General features: G+C 35.6%; 2 protein-coding genes across 4 annotated transcripts; both read left to right on the top strand.

The window, feature by feature from the left end:
- Positions 1 to 575: 575 nt before the first annotated feature.
- bloc1s1 (biogenesis of lysosomal organelles complex-1, subunit 1) lies at positions 576 to 5,826 on the top strand. Its single transcript, NM_001044350.2, is given in 4 exon segments — positions 576 to 701; positions 1,198 to 1,270; positions 2,151 to 2,283; positions 4,561 to 5,826. Coding segments are annotated over 4 exon segments (378 nt in total). The 5' UTR covers positions 576 to 640; the 3' UTR covers positions 4,672 to 5,826.
- A 165-nt stretch (positions 5,827 to 5,991) lies between these two features.
- Positions 5,992 to 16,491, top strand: rdh5 (retinol dehydrogenase 5 (11-cis/9-cis)). Of its 3 annotated transcripts, none has more exons than XM_005173961.5 (6): positions 5,992 to 6,033; positions 10,672 to 10,737; positions 10,824 to 11,143; positions 11,215 to 11,473; positions 13,918 to 14,081; positions 15,053 to 16,491. In XM_005173961.5, the coding sequence occupies exons 2-6, from the start codon at positions 10,721 to 10,723 to the stop codon at positions 15,271 to 15,273; spliced, it is 981 nt and encodes a 326-aa protein (XP_005174018.1). In that variant the 5' UTR covers positions 5,992 to 6,033; positions 10,672 to 10,720; the 3' UTR covers positions 15,274 to 16,491.
- The last annotated feature ends 137 nt before the right edge of the window (positions 16,492 to 16,628 follow it).

The following is a 16,628-nucleotide window of genomic DNA, read 5'->3' as shown; positions in this document are numbered from 1 at the left end:
CAACTGGTTTGAAACAAGTCAATAAGCGATTGTATTTGTATTTTGGGGTGTAATATCCTTTTAAAAAATAGTTAACCAAAAAGTAAAATTCATCATTAATTACTCGCCTTCCACTTTAATAAATAAATAAACAAAACCTAACTGGTTTGAAACAAGTCAAGGATGAATAAACAATTGTAGAATTGTTATATCTCTTTAAACTTAAGTTAACTAAAAGGAGTACAATTCTTCATTATTTACTTACCTTCCGCCATATAAATAACCTAACTGGTTTGAAACAAGTCAAAGGTAAAAAATCATTCGTGATTATTTACTCGCCTCACAAAATAACATATTGAGAAACAATGACTATCAACAGTTTCAACATTTTCCAAAACTTTTTTTAAAATATCTACTAATAATCTTTGGAACCACTTGTGGTTGAGTACATTTATGTATTCTTTGAGGAACTGTCTAGTCAATAACTTTTATTTTGAAACGGCGTTTTAAAATACTGTCACTATATTTTTGTTCTTCCGCGCTCTCCGTATGTTTTCAGAGCGTCTTGTCATGTGAGGCTAGTGATTGTCAAAACATTTAGAGAAAATTGGCTTTCAGGCACATCGAATTATTTTCATTTCTGCTAAATAAAGTAGCCAAAATGCTCTCGCGGTTATTAAAAGAACACCAAGCGAAACAAAACGAAAGGAAGGAGCTACAAGGTATGTGCGTCTGTAAATCTCTATTTCATGGGCCTTTTAAATGTAGATATAACAGTTTATGTGTTCAAGTTTTTAAGTTAACGTTTATAAAAACCTGCATTCGATATTCCAATGAGATTTAGGTTTTTGAGAGGTCATTTTTGGAGTTCACTAATCTTTTGCTTTGACGTTGTTTTTTTATTTCCTGACTACTTATATATCGCATGAATGGAGAATATTAAGGCAAAACATGCAAAAAATTATGAATAAATACGTAACAAAATATAGAAGTTCATTAAAATTAAATATTCAGAAACCTTGATTTTTTTTGATTTAGTGTTTATTTCAATACAAAAACAAACAACTTATTTATTTTTATTATTATTATTATCATTATTTTTACAAAAACGTGAATTTAGAAATCGCTTTATTTATGTTTAAAGATGTTAAACTTTACACTAAATAATAATGTCCTGAAATAAATCCTAATGTTATAAAATGCTACTGTAATCTACAGAAAGACGAAGAAGAGAAGCAATAGCAGCTGCTACATGTTTAACTGAAGCTCTGGTGGATCATCTCAATGTAGGGTGAGTTGGAAAGGTTTTATATTTTCTAAGGTGTTACTTAATGCACAGGATTTCTATGGTGAGTTCATGTGATGAATGTGGTCATAATCCACGTCTTTAAGTGTGTACATTATGACGAAACTCTGTGAAAGCAGCTTAAAACTGCATGACTGAATGTAAGTGAATGGCTTTTCACAACAAATGTATCAAAATCTTGTGCATTATTATAAGTATGGTCACATAAGAAATGTCGCGTGCAAAAATAATTTTTAATGTCATTTTAAACATGATCATATGAGACTTCTTGGTGTTTTTTGTACCTGTAAATAAAAGTCTAAGATGCTGCTTGATTTGTACACTGTTGTTATCGTTGCTTTTTAGTTTATTAGGGCTCATAAACATTGTGGAGCAAATACTTTTACTGTTTAGTGCAGGTAAAGTGGCTAATGAATAAAAAATCTACCATATTCATGGAAAACAGCTTGCTTATGTGTTGTAAAGTAACACAGGCCTGAATGTATGAAAAAAAGCTCACACTTTTAAAGTACTTACAGTAGTTACTGCAGATTGTTGAAATCTGCCTTATTGAATTTATGAATTTATATGTAAAATCTTTGCCGCACAACAAAAATGTCTGTAAAATCTAAAATAAAAAAGTTTTTTATTTGTCAGAATTTAACTTAACAAAAAAATATAGTTCTGATAAAGGGGTCCCAAAATATAATTGGCTAATCTGGCAGTGGGCTGGTTATAGAGGCCAAAACACAAGACAGACATTCTTACACAGAACACACATTTTTAAAGGAGAATAACACAAACATATGGTGTTTTTATGCTTTAGAAGAGTCAAACCTTAAATTTCATGCCAAATTCAAGACATTTTAATTGCTTTTTTTCTCAGTGTGGCGCAGGCCTACGTCAATCAACGCAAGCTGGACCATGAGGTGAAGACACTGCAGGTTCAGGCCGGTCAGTTTGCCAAGCAGACGGCACAGTGGATCAACATGGTGGAGAACTTCAACCAGGCTTTAAAGGTACACAGGCTGAATCATATAGCAAATACTTCAGTATTAACCCTTTGGGCAGTCCAGTTGCACATGTGGGCAGTAGCGGTTCTAGACTAGAGTAACTGGGGGGGCCGGGCTGAAGTCACTTGTATTTTTAGGAGGCACACTTTAACATACATCATAAACTACTTAAACAGTTATTCAAAGTGACTTTTTTATGCATCATTTTTCAGTCTTAGTTAATTTATTTGACAAGCAACTTTGTACTAGCACTAGGTACATTTCGAACATTCAAGTACACCAAGGCACATTTTTGCACCTGTAAACAGACACAGTTGCATATTTTTTGCCCTCTTGTTAATTTAAAATCTGCTCGATCGTGCAGATTCGCACTCTATAACATCAGAAAGATCTGACCCTTCTTATCTGAACATGCAGCTCAACTCCTTGTTCAAGCTTTTGTTCTCTCCAAACTGGATTACTGCGACTCTCTACTAGCTGGGCTTCCAGCTAGCTCTATCAAGCCTCTTCAACTGCTCCAGAACGCAGCAGCACGAGTGGTCTTCAATGAACCTAAACGAGCACATGTCACTCCGCTGCTAGTCCGTTTGCACTGGCTGCCAGTTGCTGCTCGCATCAAATTCAAAGCTCTGATGTTTGCCTACAAAGTGACTTCTAGCTTTGCTCCTTCTTATCTGCTCTCACTTCTGCAGATCTATATGCCCCCCAGAAACTTGCGTTCTGTGAATGAACGTCGCCTCGTGGTTCCATCCCAAAGAGGGAAGAAATCACTTTCGTGAACGCTTAGCTCAATCTGCCCAGTTGGTGGAATGAACTCCCTAACTGCATCAGAACAGCAGAGTCACTCGCTATTTTCAAGAAACGACTAAAAACTCAACTATTTAGTCTCCACTTCACTTCCTAATCTGCGATTGCCTCTCTGGATATCACACTAACTGTACCCAAAAAAAAAAAAAAAAAATACTAATACTACTAATACTTTCCTTCTTAGACTTTACAGACCTGAAACTTGCCTACAGCACTTATTCATTGTTGCTCTTAGTTGTGTAAATTGCTTCATTGTCCTCATTTGTAAGTCGCTTTGGATAAAAGCGTCTGCTAAATGACTAAATGTAAATGTAGATGTAAAATAATGTTTCCCAAGTGATTTTTAACAAACCATGTGGATTTTCTCAGTATTTCCTATAAAATAAAAATTATTCTTCTGGAGTCATAAATGTTATTACTTATAGCTTGTCTTGAGTAAAAGCTTTTTAATTTTTTTAAAAACTATTTTAAGGTTTGTATTACTGGCCTATATATATTTTTTTTAATTGTCTACACAACGAACCAGTTATACAATAACTTGACTAAATACTCTAACTTACCTAGTTAAGTCTTTAATTTACACTTTAATCTAATTACAACTATCTTGCAAAATAACTGTCACCATGGGAAAGACAAAAAAGTAGTAATTAGAAATTAGTTTGTTAAACTATCATGTTTAAAAACGTGTTGTAAAAGAATAATGTGTTGAAGACTCGTGCTGTATGTAACAACTGAAAACAAAAAAGAATGAAGGCAAAACTAACATGACTTTCACCTGAGCGCGACTGAAAACAAAATTTTATCACTGTTTTACATCTGTTCTCTGGTATTTGCCGACTGTTTGTAAAATCAAGACTGCATTTCTTAACGTAAAACTATGTGCACTCAGTCTCTAGTTAATAACAGCCTATGCATAGCCGAGGACTTCCTATATTAAACGTTTTAAAATCGCTCTAGAAAACAAAAGTCTGATATAATCAACAGTGGACATTTGATTTTTCACAACATAAACATGACTAAAGTTGAGTTTTTTATTACCTGTGTCAGTTTGGGGGCCAACTTCTGACGAATGTGGTAAGCTGATCTGCGCAGCACCTTCACTAACAAAAGTCAAGGGAAAGCAGAGATGTTGCTGCAGCCATTTTTGTGTATGATAACTGGTAAATGATTTTAAATTACACCAAAAACAAAACAAAAATGTAGTTTGTTTTGGTAATCTTCAATCAAAGTCTGACCATTGCTCTTGGATTTGTCACTTTGACACATCAGTCACAGTATACTTAACCACGGCCCTTTTTGCCAGTAGTTTGCTATGATGGAATGATGCACAAAAAGAAAGCCCCACCCCTTTCTCAATATTCTGTTTTAATACATCAACATACCAAAATAAAAGTCTCAGTTACCTTCAGTTCACTTTCAGTTTCAGTTCCCTAAAGTGTAAATGGAGATTTATTTTGACAGATAAATCTGTTATAGGAAATCGGAGACGTGGAGAATTGGGCGCGCAGTATCGAGATGGACATGCGGACGATTGCCACAGCTCTGGAGTATGTGCATAAAGGCCCGGTCCAGCCGGCATCCACATGAGCACACAGACTTTGAAGGTCCAAAGTGGACCAATACACTTAAACCATTGATAAAACCTGGACTCTTGTTTGCTTTAGTGAAGCACTGCTGGGACGCCTGTTGATTTATGTACGGTTCATTTTCATTTGTGTTTTGTATGATATCAAATGTGTTTGCGTAATAAAATAAGTGCCATAATTGTTGCATTTGAGCCTAACATTACATTTCTCCTCACATATTACAGATATTCTCCAGTGCAGATTAGCTTCAATGCTTTAGCATGCCATTTGGCCAACATTTGTCATGTTTTTCATTCAACCTCAGTAATGAATGTAAAGTTCCAAGATTATAAAGGCTTATTTTAGCTTTTATAGACACAATCACGAGCCAAAATAGATTTTATACGTTTTTTTGTGGGATTTCACGGTTTGCTAGTTTGTGTAACCCGTTTTAAGCTGTGCACACACCGTGACGCTATATAATCCACATTTCTAGCTACAACAAAGGTCTCTCAGATTCACGGGATTAACTTCATTTATGTAAGGTGAAAGAGTAAAACTTGACAAAAATGTGTGGAACATGCCAGATTGCACATACTTGCTCTGTTGGAATACTTCTGGTGGATTTTTATGCTTGATTTTTTTCAACATTTCTATGATGATTTACAAAAGACATCCACTAAAATGTCACTCAGTGAAACTAATAGTTCATATACTAAATAAATCATGTATAGTGGATTTAAAACAGGAAATATTTGATGAAAGAGCACAAAACTATGAATTTTTACACTTCAAATCACTAGGTTTTGCTTGTTTATCAGCTTTATAGTTCGTTTAAATGATCACTTATTTTGTTTATGTTTAAACAAGGTCAAATCTGACAAAAAAACGTCATTATTATGAATTATTTGACACAGAGTGACATTATAAAGTTATTTCACCAATATTTCAACATTTTTCAGTAACATCAAATATTCCACGTGGTCTTTAAATCAATAAGGTCAAACAACATCATCCACAACAATGTGAACAAAAATAGCAATTGTTTCAAGCCGCAGTAAACGGAAAAATGCCACAATGTCACACTCTTGTCATTGCTTAGAATTGCCTGTCAACCATCCAAAAACAAATTCAATCAACCTAAAAATAAAGCGGATTGGCAAGATTCTCCCTCAAACGTTTCCTCCCAGTCCAGTTATTTAGGGCTCACACTTGCACAAGAACGCACACACACACAAAAAATGGCCAAACAGCAATACGCCTGGATTGGAGATTAGAAATTGTGGCCCTGTCTTAGAGGATCAGCTTTAGGGATAAATCTCAGACGCAAAACCCACTCCACATCATTCACCATTCAGGAGCTCCAGAGCCAAGAAGGGAAAAGGTAAGTCTGATGATCCATTACTTTAGTAGCCGAGAGTTTTAATTGTATCTTCAATGAACATTATTATTAATAATATATGATTTATTAGTATTTATGTACGTTTGAGTTGTTGAGTACATTTACGTGTGTTTGAGTAAACTGGCTTCAGATTTTTGGTTAATTTTTACATGTGTGGAAGTCATTTAAATAATTATTAGGTTAAGTAGAGTAATCATGTCTACATTTTTTAAAGCAAAGTAATTAATTTAATGCTAGTAGTAACTTAAGTCATTAAAGGACTTTTATTTTGAAAAAAATTTCTTAATTGTTTATTCTAGCAATTGATTGAGACGTGGTTAATTTTTAAAATATCATAAGAAATAACTCAAGCATTGTATGTAAACAGATTTTTTAATATTATTATTATTATTTATGTTTAATTAAAAATTTTATTCGTTTTTCTAATAAGCCAACATTTCTCATAGCTTAATGAGACTAGGAGCTTAAATCCTCCCTGTCATTGTTTTTTAGTATCCTGAAAGAATCCTCAACATTTTTCTTTGCCAATTAGCCACCGAAGCTAATAGGTTTTGAACTTTGAGAAGCTTATAGTGTTTACTGTGCTGCTGGATTTTCACTTTTTTTTTTTTACGGAAACCGTCTCAAACCCTACTCCGATACCAAAGTCTCCCATTGTTTCTTAAGAGCCTTAGCTCGAGATTTCTCATGTGCTCTGAAAAACGACAGTGTTACGCATGTTAGCGCCCTGTGACTACATAATCTAAGAGAAACACGTGAGTCAATATTGTTCAATAAGCCTCCAAAGAGCACGTTACGTCACTAAAGTTTTATGGTTTACGCGTCAATTCATGGGGTAGATTACGTGAATATTTTGTTTGCAGTTAATCAGCTCTAATTTAATTATGCAAATGTTAAATATATATATATATATATATATATATATATATATATATATATATATATATATATATATATATATATATTTTTTTTTTTTTTTTTTTATATACACACACACACACACACATATATATATATATATATATACAATTTCTGTTTAATGAAGAGAAGATTGTTTCAGCACATTTCTAAGCATAATAGTTTTAAAAACCTTTTTCTAATAACTGATTTATTTTATCTTTGACATGATGACAGTAAATAATATATTTTTCAAGACACTTCTATACAGCTTAAAGTGACATTTAAAGGCTTAACTTGGTTAATTAGGTGAACTAGGCAGGTTAGGGTAATTGGGCAAGTTATTGTATAACGATGGTTTGTTCTGTATCGAAAAAAATAGTTTAAGAGAGTTTAGTTTAAAGAAACTACTAATTTTGTCCCAAAAATGTTTTTTAAAAAATTAAAAACTGCTTTTATTCTAGCTAAAAAAAGACTTTCTCCAGATGAAAAAATATTATCAGACATACTGTGAAAATTTCTTGCTTTGTTAAAATTCATTTGGGAAATATTTAAAAAAGAAAAAAAATCAAAAGGAGGCTAATAATTCGGACTTCAACTGTGTATATATATATATATATATATATATGTGCAAAGTATATATACAATACAATATACTGTTCAATATACTGTGCGATATACTGTGCACGAATAGCGTGTTTTTACAAATACTTATTTCGAACAAATACTTGAAAAACTATTTGTATTCAGGAACAAGAAAAACTTATCAAAAGGCTGCGTTTGCTCATGTAACAGCAGCGCATGCCCGCATGAGTGAGTGACATTCAGGGGGGGCGGGGTGGAGGTGAAAGAGGTGACTGAGACAGGCTGGCTGCTCTAGTGTACACAGTGGAGATGCTAGCTATGTTAGTAGCATTAAGTTGCGTACAATTGACAGGGCAGGACAAAATCTTTGTATGTTCAGACTCCGCATCAGCTCTTAAAAGTCTAAGGTCATTTTCTTCAAGTAGACAAGATATTTTGTATGGAGTACTCCAGTGTATAACAAAAACAACAAGTCAGGGAAAGGAGGTGAAGTTTATATGGGTTCCAGGTCATAGAGGGATGAAGGGAAATAAAATGGCTGACAGATTAGCAAAAAAGGGGATAACAAAATAAAATGTAGAAATGCAAATAAGGGTTAGTAAAGCAGAAGCGAAAAGTCTAATATGGGTAAGAATAAATCAAAAGTGGCAAGAGAAGTGGGACAGAGAAAAGAAAGGGAGGCATTTGTGTGAAATTCAACAGGTCGTTAAACACAAAAGAGTCAGTAGTGGTAACAAGCGAGAAGAAATAGCGATAACAAGATTTAGACTGGGTCATTGCTTATTAAATAAAACACTTAAATTGATAGGAAAGCATGAAACTGGATTATGTGAGGGCTGTAGTGAAGAGGAGTCAGTAGAACATGTGATACTAAAATGCAAAAGGTATGAAAAGCAGAGGGAGGAAATAAGAAATGATCTAGGGAGATACTGATTCAGGAAATGCCATTACTAAATGGTTAACTAAGTACAAAGGACAGGATTCAGACCAGAATACTTATAAAGTTCCTGAAACAACAGGTGTTTATGATAGGATAAAAAATAAATTTTTTAATAAATTTAAATTATAATAGAAGGTAAAGGGAATAGAGTTAAATATAGTCAAGTAGTAGAAGTAGTAGAAGTAAAAGTAGGAGTAAGAGTACTGTGGTGCTTATTATTATTATTATGGTATCAGAGTACATTGTAGTATTAGAGTATTATGGTTATTATTTTAACATAGAAGTAGGGGAGAGGTGTGTTTAAGTATGTATGTGTGTGTATGAGAAGGGGTGGGAAATAGGGAAGTGGGGAGAAAAATTATTAGTCTGTAAACCTAACCTCGGTTCCACACTCCGAAGCTAAAGGTAGCGGTAATGCACCAAAACGCTGGATGCTAACCGCCGTAAAATTACAAGAAAAAGACGAAGAAGGCTGGCTGCTCCGAGCCCGAGATGATATTATTGCCGAGCCCATACAGCAACAGAGAAGGCTTGACTGAGGGAAAAAAAAAATCTTGACTTCGTCACTATTTAAGTTGAATAGATGTTTGTACCTTAACTGGGTTCTGGAGACAGTTTTTGGAAAGTGACGTATGATCGGGAGCTGCATTATTAACGTCTGCAGTCGGGTGCTCTCACGTTTGCTCTGTTTACGTAGCTTTGTTTGCACGGTAATTTATGCATAATCACATACTTAAAGCATCCTCCCCTGGTACTGTCTGCCAACCCCCCCACAAGCACCAATTCACCCCCCCACCAGCACCAAACCATCATCAGAGCCATATTCTGCCAAAACCTCCACAAGCACCAAAACGTCAACACAGCCATGTTCTGCCCTCTGCAAGTCAGTTTTAATCACAAATTAGCTGCTTTTAATGCAAAACAGGCTTATCCACCCCAACAAAAAAAAAAAAAAAAACTTTTGTGTCTGTTTTTTGGCAGACATTTGACAATATCAGGCCTGTATTTTTTAGTATTACATAGAATACAACTTTTGTTCAGCCAGATGTCCCAATCAGGGGTTGATAAATTTTAGTTCTTAGAATTCTGTGCATTAGAGAGAAGTTATTTTAGAAGAAGAACAGTTCTTTGAAGTATTATTTGTTTTTTTAAATTTTTGTTTTTTTCTGTGTTCTGTGTCCTCCAACAAGGATGGGGGGTGGTGGGGTTCATAATGTTCACAATGGTATTTTATTAATTGTTGGTATAAGCATGGATGAGTCGATGGCTGTTATGTTATTTTCTTTTCAATGATGTTCCTTGTTACATGTTCGAAAACATCAACCAATATTGCATATCCATAATTATTATAATGGATGTAATTAAAGAATATTTCCCAGAGATGGGTTGCGGTTGGAAGGGCATCCGCTGTGTAAAAACATGCTGGATAAGTTGGCAGTTCATTCCGCTGTGGTGACCCCGGATAAATAAAGGGATTAAGCCAATAAGAAAATGAATGAATTAATGAATTAAAGAAAACCTGCACTATAACGTAAAATTAGAAGTGTAACGCAAAAAAAAAAGAAAAAAAGGATTTTTACGCTTATTTTGAATCGAACTCAAATACAAATACAAATACTTTTCCCCCTCAACAAATACAACTACAGTTACAAATACCGGCTGCTGTGCACACCCCTTATATATATGGGTGTGTTTGAAACATCATTTGGGAAATATGTAAAAAAAGAAAAAAGATTTATATATATATATATATATATATATATATATATATATATATATATATATATTTAAAATATATATATATTTAAAATATACATCAGTTTTGCTTAACAACAACAAAAAGTGTAAAGGAAATGTTTAAAGTGTAAAGAAATAACGAAATTAACTTATATTTGTGTAATTCAATCAATAACTTTAATTATTAAAACAAATCTGCAAACAAATTAGAAATTGATTGTGTTTTATAGTTGTAAAATATTTAAAACACTTTAGAATGCATAGGATAAATTATTCAAATTTTTCAATAAGTTCAGATTATTATTATTTTTTTACATTACAAAATGCTTTGCTTTGTTGGATTATTATGGTGCCCCTTGTGGCGATTAAATGCATTGCATCCTGATTCTTCCTGCATTAATTACACCTGCACTGCTGTGTTTTTCTTTTTCTTTTTTACGTCACTGGCATTCTACCAAAAGGCAATTGTTTACAAAACATCTCCGCAGAGCCACTCAGGAGGTAGAAGCGATGTATGAGTTCTTGAGGTAAGAGCATGTCTGATTACAACACTGTAAGCAAATGCACCAACTATGTAAACTTTGCACTAAACATTTTGTGCTTACAATAACAGCTGTCCCAGCACATATGCATTGGGTACGTTTGCGATTCTGTGGGTTCTGGTATGGTTCTACCGGGACAACCTAAAGATCACTAGAGTCTCAGAAAAACATGTGTTTGTGACCGGTTGTGACTCTGGTTTTGGTAACCTACTGTGCAAACGTCTGGACAAACGTGGTTTCCGCGTCCTAGCCGGGTGTCTTACGGAAAAAGGCGCAGATGATCTGAAAAGAGCCGCAGGACCTTTCTTGAAGACCTGCATTTTGGATGTGACCAGCTCGGCTAGCATCCAGAAGGCTATGGAATGGACCAAAAAAGAAGTTGGAGATAAAGGTGAGCTTAAGTTTTGGGCCTCGAAAATAAAAGTTGACACAATTTTGACGTATTCGTTGCTGACTTTTTAGGACTTTGGGGTTTGGTGAACAACGCCGGACGTTCCCTTCCAATGGGTCCATCGGAGTGGATGAAAATCGAGGACTTCGAAAGCACGCTCAAAGTCAACATGACTGGTGTGATCGAGACCACCATGACCTTCTTACCACTTGTGAAAAAGGCCCGTGGACGGGTTGTAAATGTGGCGTCGGTGTTGGGTAGAGTTGCAGCTAATGGCGGCGGGTATTGCATCTCGAAGTTTGCAGTGGAGAGTTTCTCCGACTGTCTCAGGTATTGCATATAAATCGGTACATTTACACCAATACTTTAGTTTTAATGCAATTAAGGCAACTCTCCGATTAAAAGATTCCATGCACGCTGCGCTATCCCATGATGCCCCGCGAAAGAATTCATAAATGAGACTAAAGGGATGCAACTGACGCAGGTAGGTCACGTGACCATGACAAAATGGTGGATGTAGTACGTCAGAATTCCATTCATACTTTTCACATTCATACTGTATAGAATTTTATTTTCTAACGACTGAGTGATACGTTTAAATTGAAATGCAGTACCCACTGAGTAGTAGGGAATTTCAGACGCAGCCAGACATTGACACGGAACACACATTTTCAAAGGAGAATAACTGACTTTAGCATTGTTTTCTTAGCATGTTTTGTTTGTTTGATGACCTTAATCCGACAAACGTCATAATCGAATTAACAGAAATCAAAGTAAGATGTGTTTTCCAAAGTTATTCGTATCATTGAAGTGCAGTACAGACATGTTAACACCTTAATCAAACTGTTACCATTTTGTAGTACTAAGTGACGACAAACAAATTTGAATGGCTTCAAGCAAGAAAGCACATTTTTGTTGCAAGCAGGCAACAATATGCTAAGAATTCTTTCACTAGTCCTTACTGTGCACTCTCATCCACTACCTCATTCAGAGTTTGTCATGGTAGCAGGAATGAAAAGTTAGTGAATGAAATGGCAGAGGTGGCCTGTTGCCTGATAATTTGCATCTGTCATTGTCTGTTTGCACGCACAGTGTGAGAAATGAACTGAACGATGAGTTGAACTTGTGGCAAGATTAAAACGAAACGAAATAATGAACAAAAACTGTTGTTGCGTAAAATGCCTGAGGAAACTAGCGTTCAATTCAGTTCAGTTCAATTCATCTTTACTTCTATAGCGCTTTTACAATGTAGATTGTGTCAAAGCAGCTTAACACAGAAGTTCTATTAGATTGAAACTGTGTCAGTCCAGTTTTCAGAGTTGAAGTAAGTTTAGTTCAGTGTGGTTTAATTCTCACTGCTGAAAGTCTAAACACTGAAGAGCAAATCCATCGATGCACAGCTCCACAAGTCCAGAACCAAACAAGCCGGTGAAGACAGTGGCAGGAAACAAACATCAGCAATTGAAGGAAACGACCTCGAGAGAAACCAGGCTCAGTTCTCATTTCTCCTCTGGTCAAACTTCTTGTGCAAAGCTGAAGTCTAGTCGCCGGAGACTGGAGAAACAAGCGTTGAATGGGGACGTCATGACATTTATCGAATTATAAACTATAACATGTAAAATGGGTCATGAAAGGAGCATTTAAAAGGCAACTCATGACACCTTAATTATATTATTGTCTTATTCGGATTAAGGCAAATAATTCGATTACTGACTTCTATGTAATAGTCAGTGAAAGTTCTGGGTTGAAAACATAAACATCAAGAATAACATGTATTATTCACGGGCCCTTTACATAATGCTTGTAGCCAAAAATGTTAACCTTTTTTATATGTTTTACCTGTTTATTTACATTACAACAGCATATTTAGGTCTGAAAATGAAAAATCGAAAAATAGGTTAAGTGGAGGTTTTTGAAAACACCACCATTGTCATGACCGTGTAAACACCTCAGAACCAGAGTCTTTCAAAATGATGATGTCATGCTTGTGTACGTGTAGATTAAGGTCAAGCACAAACAAACACACAATTTGTGTGAGGTTGTGTTGTTAATTAAGAGTTTGCTAATGCTTTATTAGCAAAGTGTGGATTTACTTCACATTACAACCAAAACACATCCTACACACACAGCAAATTCTACAAACCATTTCAAAACCATCAATGGCACATTGTAACTTCCTTACTGTTTACTAACAAAGTGATCGCGCCAAATACTGGTCTGGCATATGTCATTTTTGAGCACTTATGAGTGAAGTTTTATGAGTGGAGTTTTACAAACTTATTTCGAGAGGAGCAAATGATAGAATTGATCATGACTGGTCTCTCATCTGTTATTAGTAAGAAAATTGGATTATTCCAAACTCTCTATAAATAACCCGTTGAGCATTACTCCCTTATCTTCTTCTTTAAGCTCTCAAAAATCCCCCCATCCACCCCATTTCCCCCTTTTCCTGCTTTACCAGGAGGAGCTCTCAAGAACTACAGTACCTGATCTCGGTCCTCCTTACATGTTAATATCTTTGAGCTCAGGGTTCTCTTCCGGGACAGCATGCCAAACCTGCAAATAGCGTCAAGCAATATCTAAATGCAAACTTTAGAATTTTGCATTTTTGGCCATTTTTGCAGATGTGTAACACAGATTGCTTTAAAAACATTGTTGAGTGAAAAAAATTTCAAACACAAGGTTAAAACATTTCTCTGTTTGGCTACATCACTGTCTTGTAAACATAGCCTCAGTTTTCATGAGAAATCTGATGAGTTCTGATGTAATTTCAGGAGGGACATTCAGGGTTTTGGGGTCAATGTTTGCATCATCGAACCTGGTTTCTTCAAGACGCAGGTGACCAGCCTGGAGCCCATCGAGAGGGAACTTCATCGTCTCTGGAACCAACTGACTCCTGAAGTGAAGGAGAGCTACGGAGACAAATACTTGGATAAATGTATGTTTTTCATGCTAAGCACTGCCATTTTTTCCCATTTTACCAAAAATAGTCAATTTATGGCTTATTTACACTGACCGTTACAGTATGGTTTGGTACAGTACAATATGGCAGTAGTCCTTAACCACCGGGCTGCAGACCGGTACTGGTCTGTGGATCAATTGGTACCAGGCCACCAAAGAAATCATTAATTATTTCTGTTTTATTTATTATCTGAGTCAGAACGATCTTTATTTTGAAAAATCTTTTATTTTGAAACATGACCGCATTCTCTTAAATCTCGGTCACTTGTTCACTAAAATTAAACCTACAAGCAGCAAAATGAGTAAGAAACAGATGTATTTGAAAAGTTTCTTTGCTAAAGGGAAAAGGCCCAGTGAAGGACTTGGGAACTGCCAAGGAAAGATCTGCTACCCATTTGTCAACAAATTGGGTGAATCCACCATTTCTGTGCAAGAAGATCAACTGCTGGAGATCACAAATGACGGTGGCTTTAGGGGCCATTCACATATCGTGTCTTTTCTACAGCTTCTGCAAGTTCGTTAATTCCAATGGAGGTGCGTGGCTTGTGCCTTCCAGACGTGCCCAGTTGAATGAATGCTGTGAGCGCACCGCAAGTCATGTGACAAGAACTGACTAATTATCTCAAACACAGAACATCCAAAAATTGCAATGCTTTGTCATTTTCTCCATAAATAAAACTGGTCCATGATGATAAAAAGGTTGGGGACCACTGCAACAGGGTCCACATTTATTTCAGTTTCCGCTTCCGGAAATATCAAAGTATCGATTCGTGCTGTACCACTTTTTTGGGACTCTTTACTTTTTGTATCTCATAAACAAAGCATATATATGGCCATACAACGATGTAAAACATATAGTTTCATTTATTTGTAATATATAAAATTCTATTTTTTGTTTTAGAAATAATTTTAAAAAAAGACTAAAAAACACTATTTTTATCTCTCCAGACATCTGGATCCAGAGGCTGATCATGAACGCCATCTGCGACTCTGACCTCAGTAAAGTGACCAACTGCATGGAGCACGCTCTGCTAGCCGTCCACCCAAGAACTCGCTACAGCGCTGGCTGGGATGCCAAGTTTTTGTGGATCCCCTTGTCTTATATGCCTGCTTGCTTTGTCGATATTGCCTTGAAGCTGGTGATGCCAAAACCAGCAAAAGGTGTTTAAATTTGGAGTGCGGTTAAAAAAGGTTATTTTAGACCAGAAGCTCTTAAACTCTTACTATTGGTTTCTTTCTTATACACTGGATGCCGCTTCATTTTGGGGTTTTGACTAGATGACTGTGAATTTAGTTATGTATTTATGAGATCTAAATTTATATATTTATGAATAATTAAGTGTGTCCATATTACTTTCAACACCTTGCCCTTATTTCTTGTTTCTCAATGGCATTTATTTCTCTTGCCTAATAAGTGACTTTTGCCTGAACTTGCCTTAAGTCAAATCAAATATTCATCACTGTTTCTGACATAAGTATTTGCTTCACGGTGAAACAGATGTATTGCCATTAATTGTTTGAAAGTGTCAGTTGCTGGTTTTCACATTGTGCCACATTAACTATTAAATGGAGTACACATAAGTGTAAGAATGTACAAATTCAATAAACTTTCCAAAAAAAAAAAAAAAAACCCTAAAGAATCTGCAATCTCTTTCCAGAAATAACATAATATTTTATTTTTATTTTTAGCTGGATTTGGCTGTTTAAATATATTTTATTTCAATACACATCCATGAAGCGAATCTCCCATTCCATCACAACCCAAAGGTGCTCTATTGGATTGAGACCTGTTGACTGTGGAGGCCATTTGTGTACAGTGAACTCACTGTCATGTTCAAGAAACCAGTCTGAGATGATTCGTGCTTTATGACATGGCATGTTATCCTGCTGGTATCCTGCACTGTGGTCATAAGGGTATGGACATGGTCATCAATACTCAGGTAGGCTGTGGCACTGACACAATGCTCAAATGGCACTAATGTGCCCAAAATGTGCCAAGAAGATATCTGAAAATATTTGAGCTACTGTTGCCTTTCTATCAGCTCAAACCAGTCTGGCCATTCTCCTCTGACCTCTGACACGAACAAGGCATTTGCACCCACAGAACTGCCTCTCACTGGATATTTGATCTTTTTCAGACCATTCTCTGTAAACCCTAGAGATGGTTGTGTGTGAAAATCCCAGTACATCAGCAGTTTCTGACATACTCAGACCAGCCCATCGGGAACCAACAACCATGCCACACTCAAAGTTACTTAAATCACTTTTCTTCCCCATTCTGATGCTCGGTTTAAACTGCAGTAGAACGTCTTGACCATGTCTATATGCCCAAATGCATTGAGTCCATGTGTTTGGCAGATTAAAATAAACTGAATTCAAAATGCTTATAGGCTGTATTATCCTTATATTTTATTTTAATGTTGTAAGTTGAAGACCTCTTGGCAAGATCATCTTTGTAAATTATATATAAATTAGGAGCTTTACAATAAATAGGAAAAAAAAACATGGTTAATGGAGTTAAACC

This window comes from Danio rerio, chromosome 22, assembly GCF_049306965.1.
Source record: "Danio rerio strain Tuebingen ecotype United States chromosome 22, GRCz12tu, whole genome shotgun sequence".
In the NCBI taxonomy this organism is placed as follows: Eukaryota; Metazoa; Chordata; class Actinopteri; order Cypriniformes; family Danionidae; genus Danio; species Danio rerio.
Note: the sequence above shows the minus strand (reverse complement) of the source record. Positions and strands in the feature narration are given on the sequence as shown.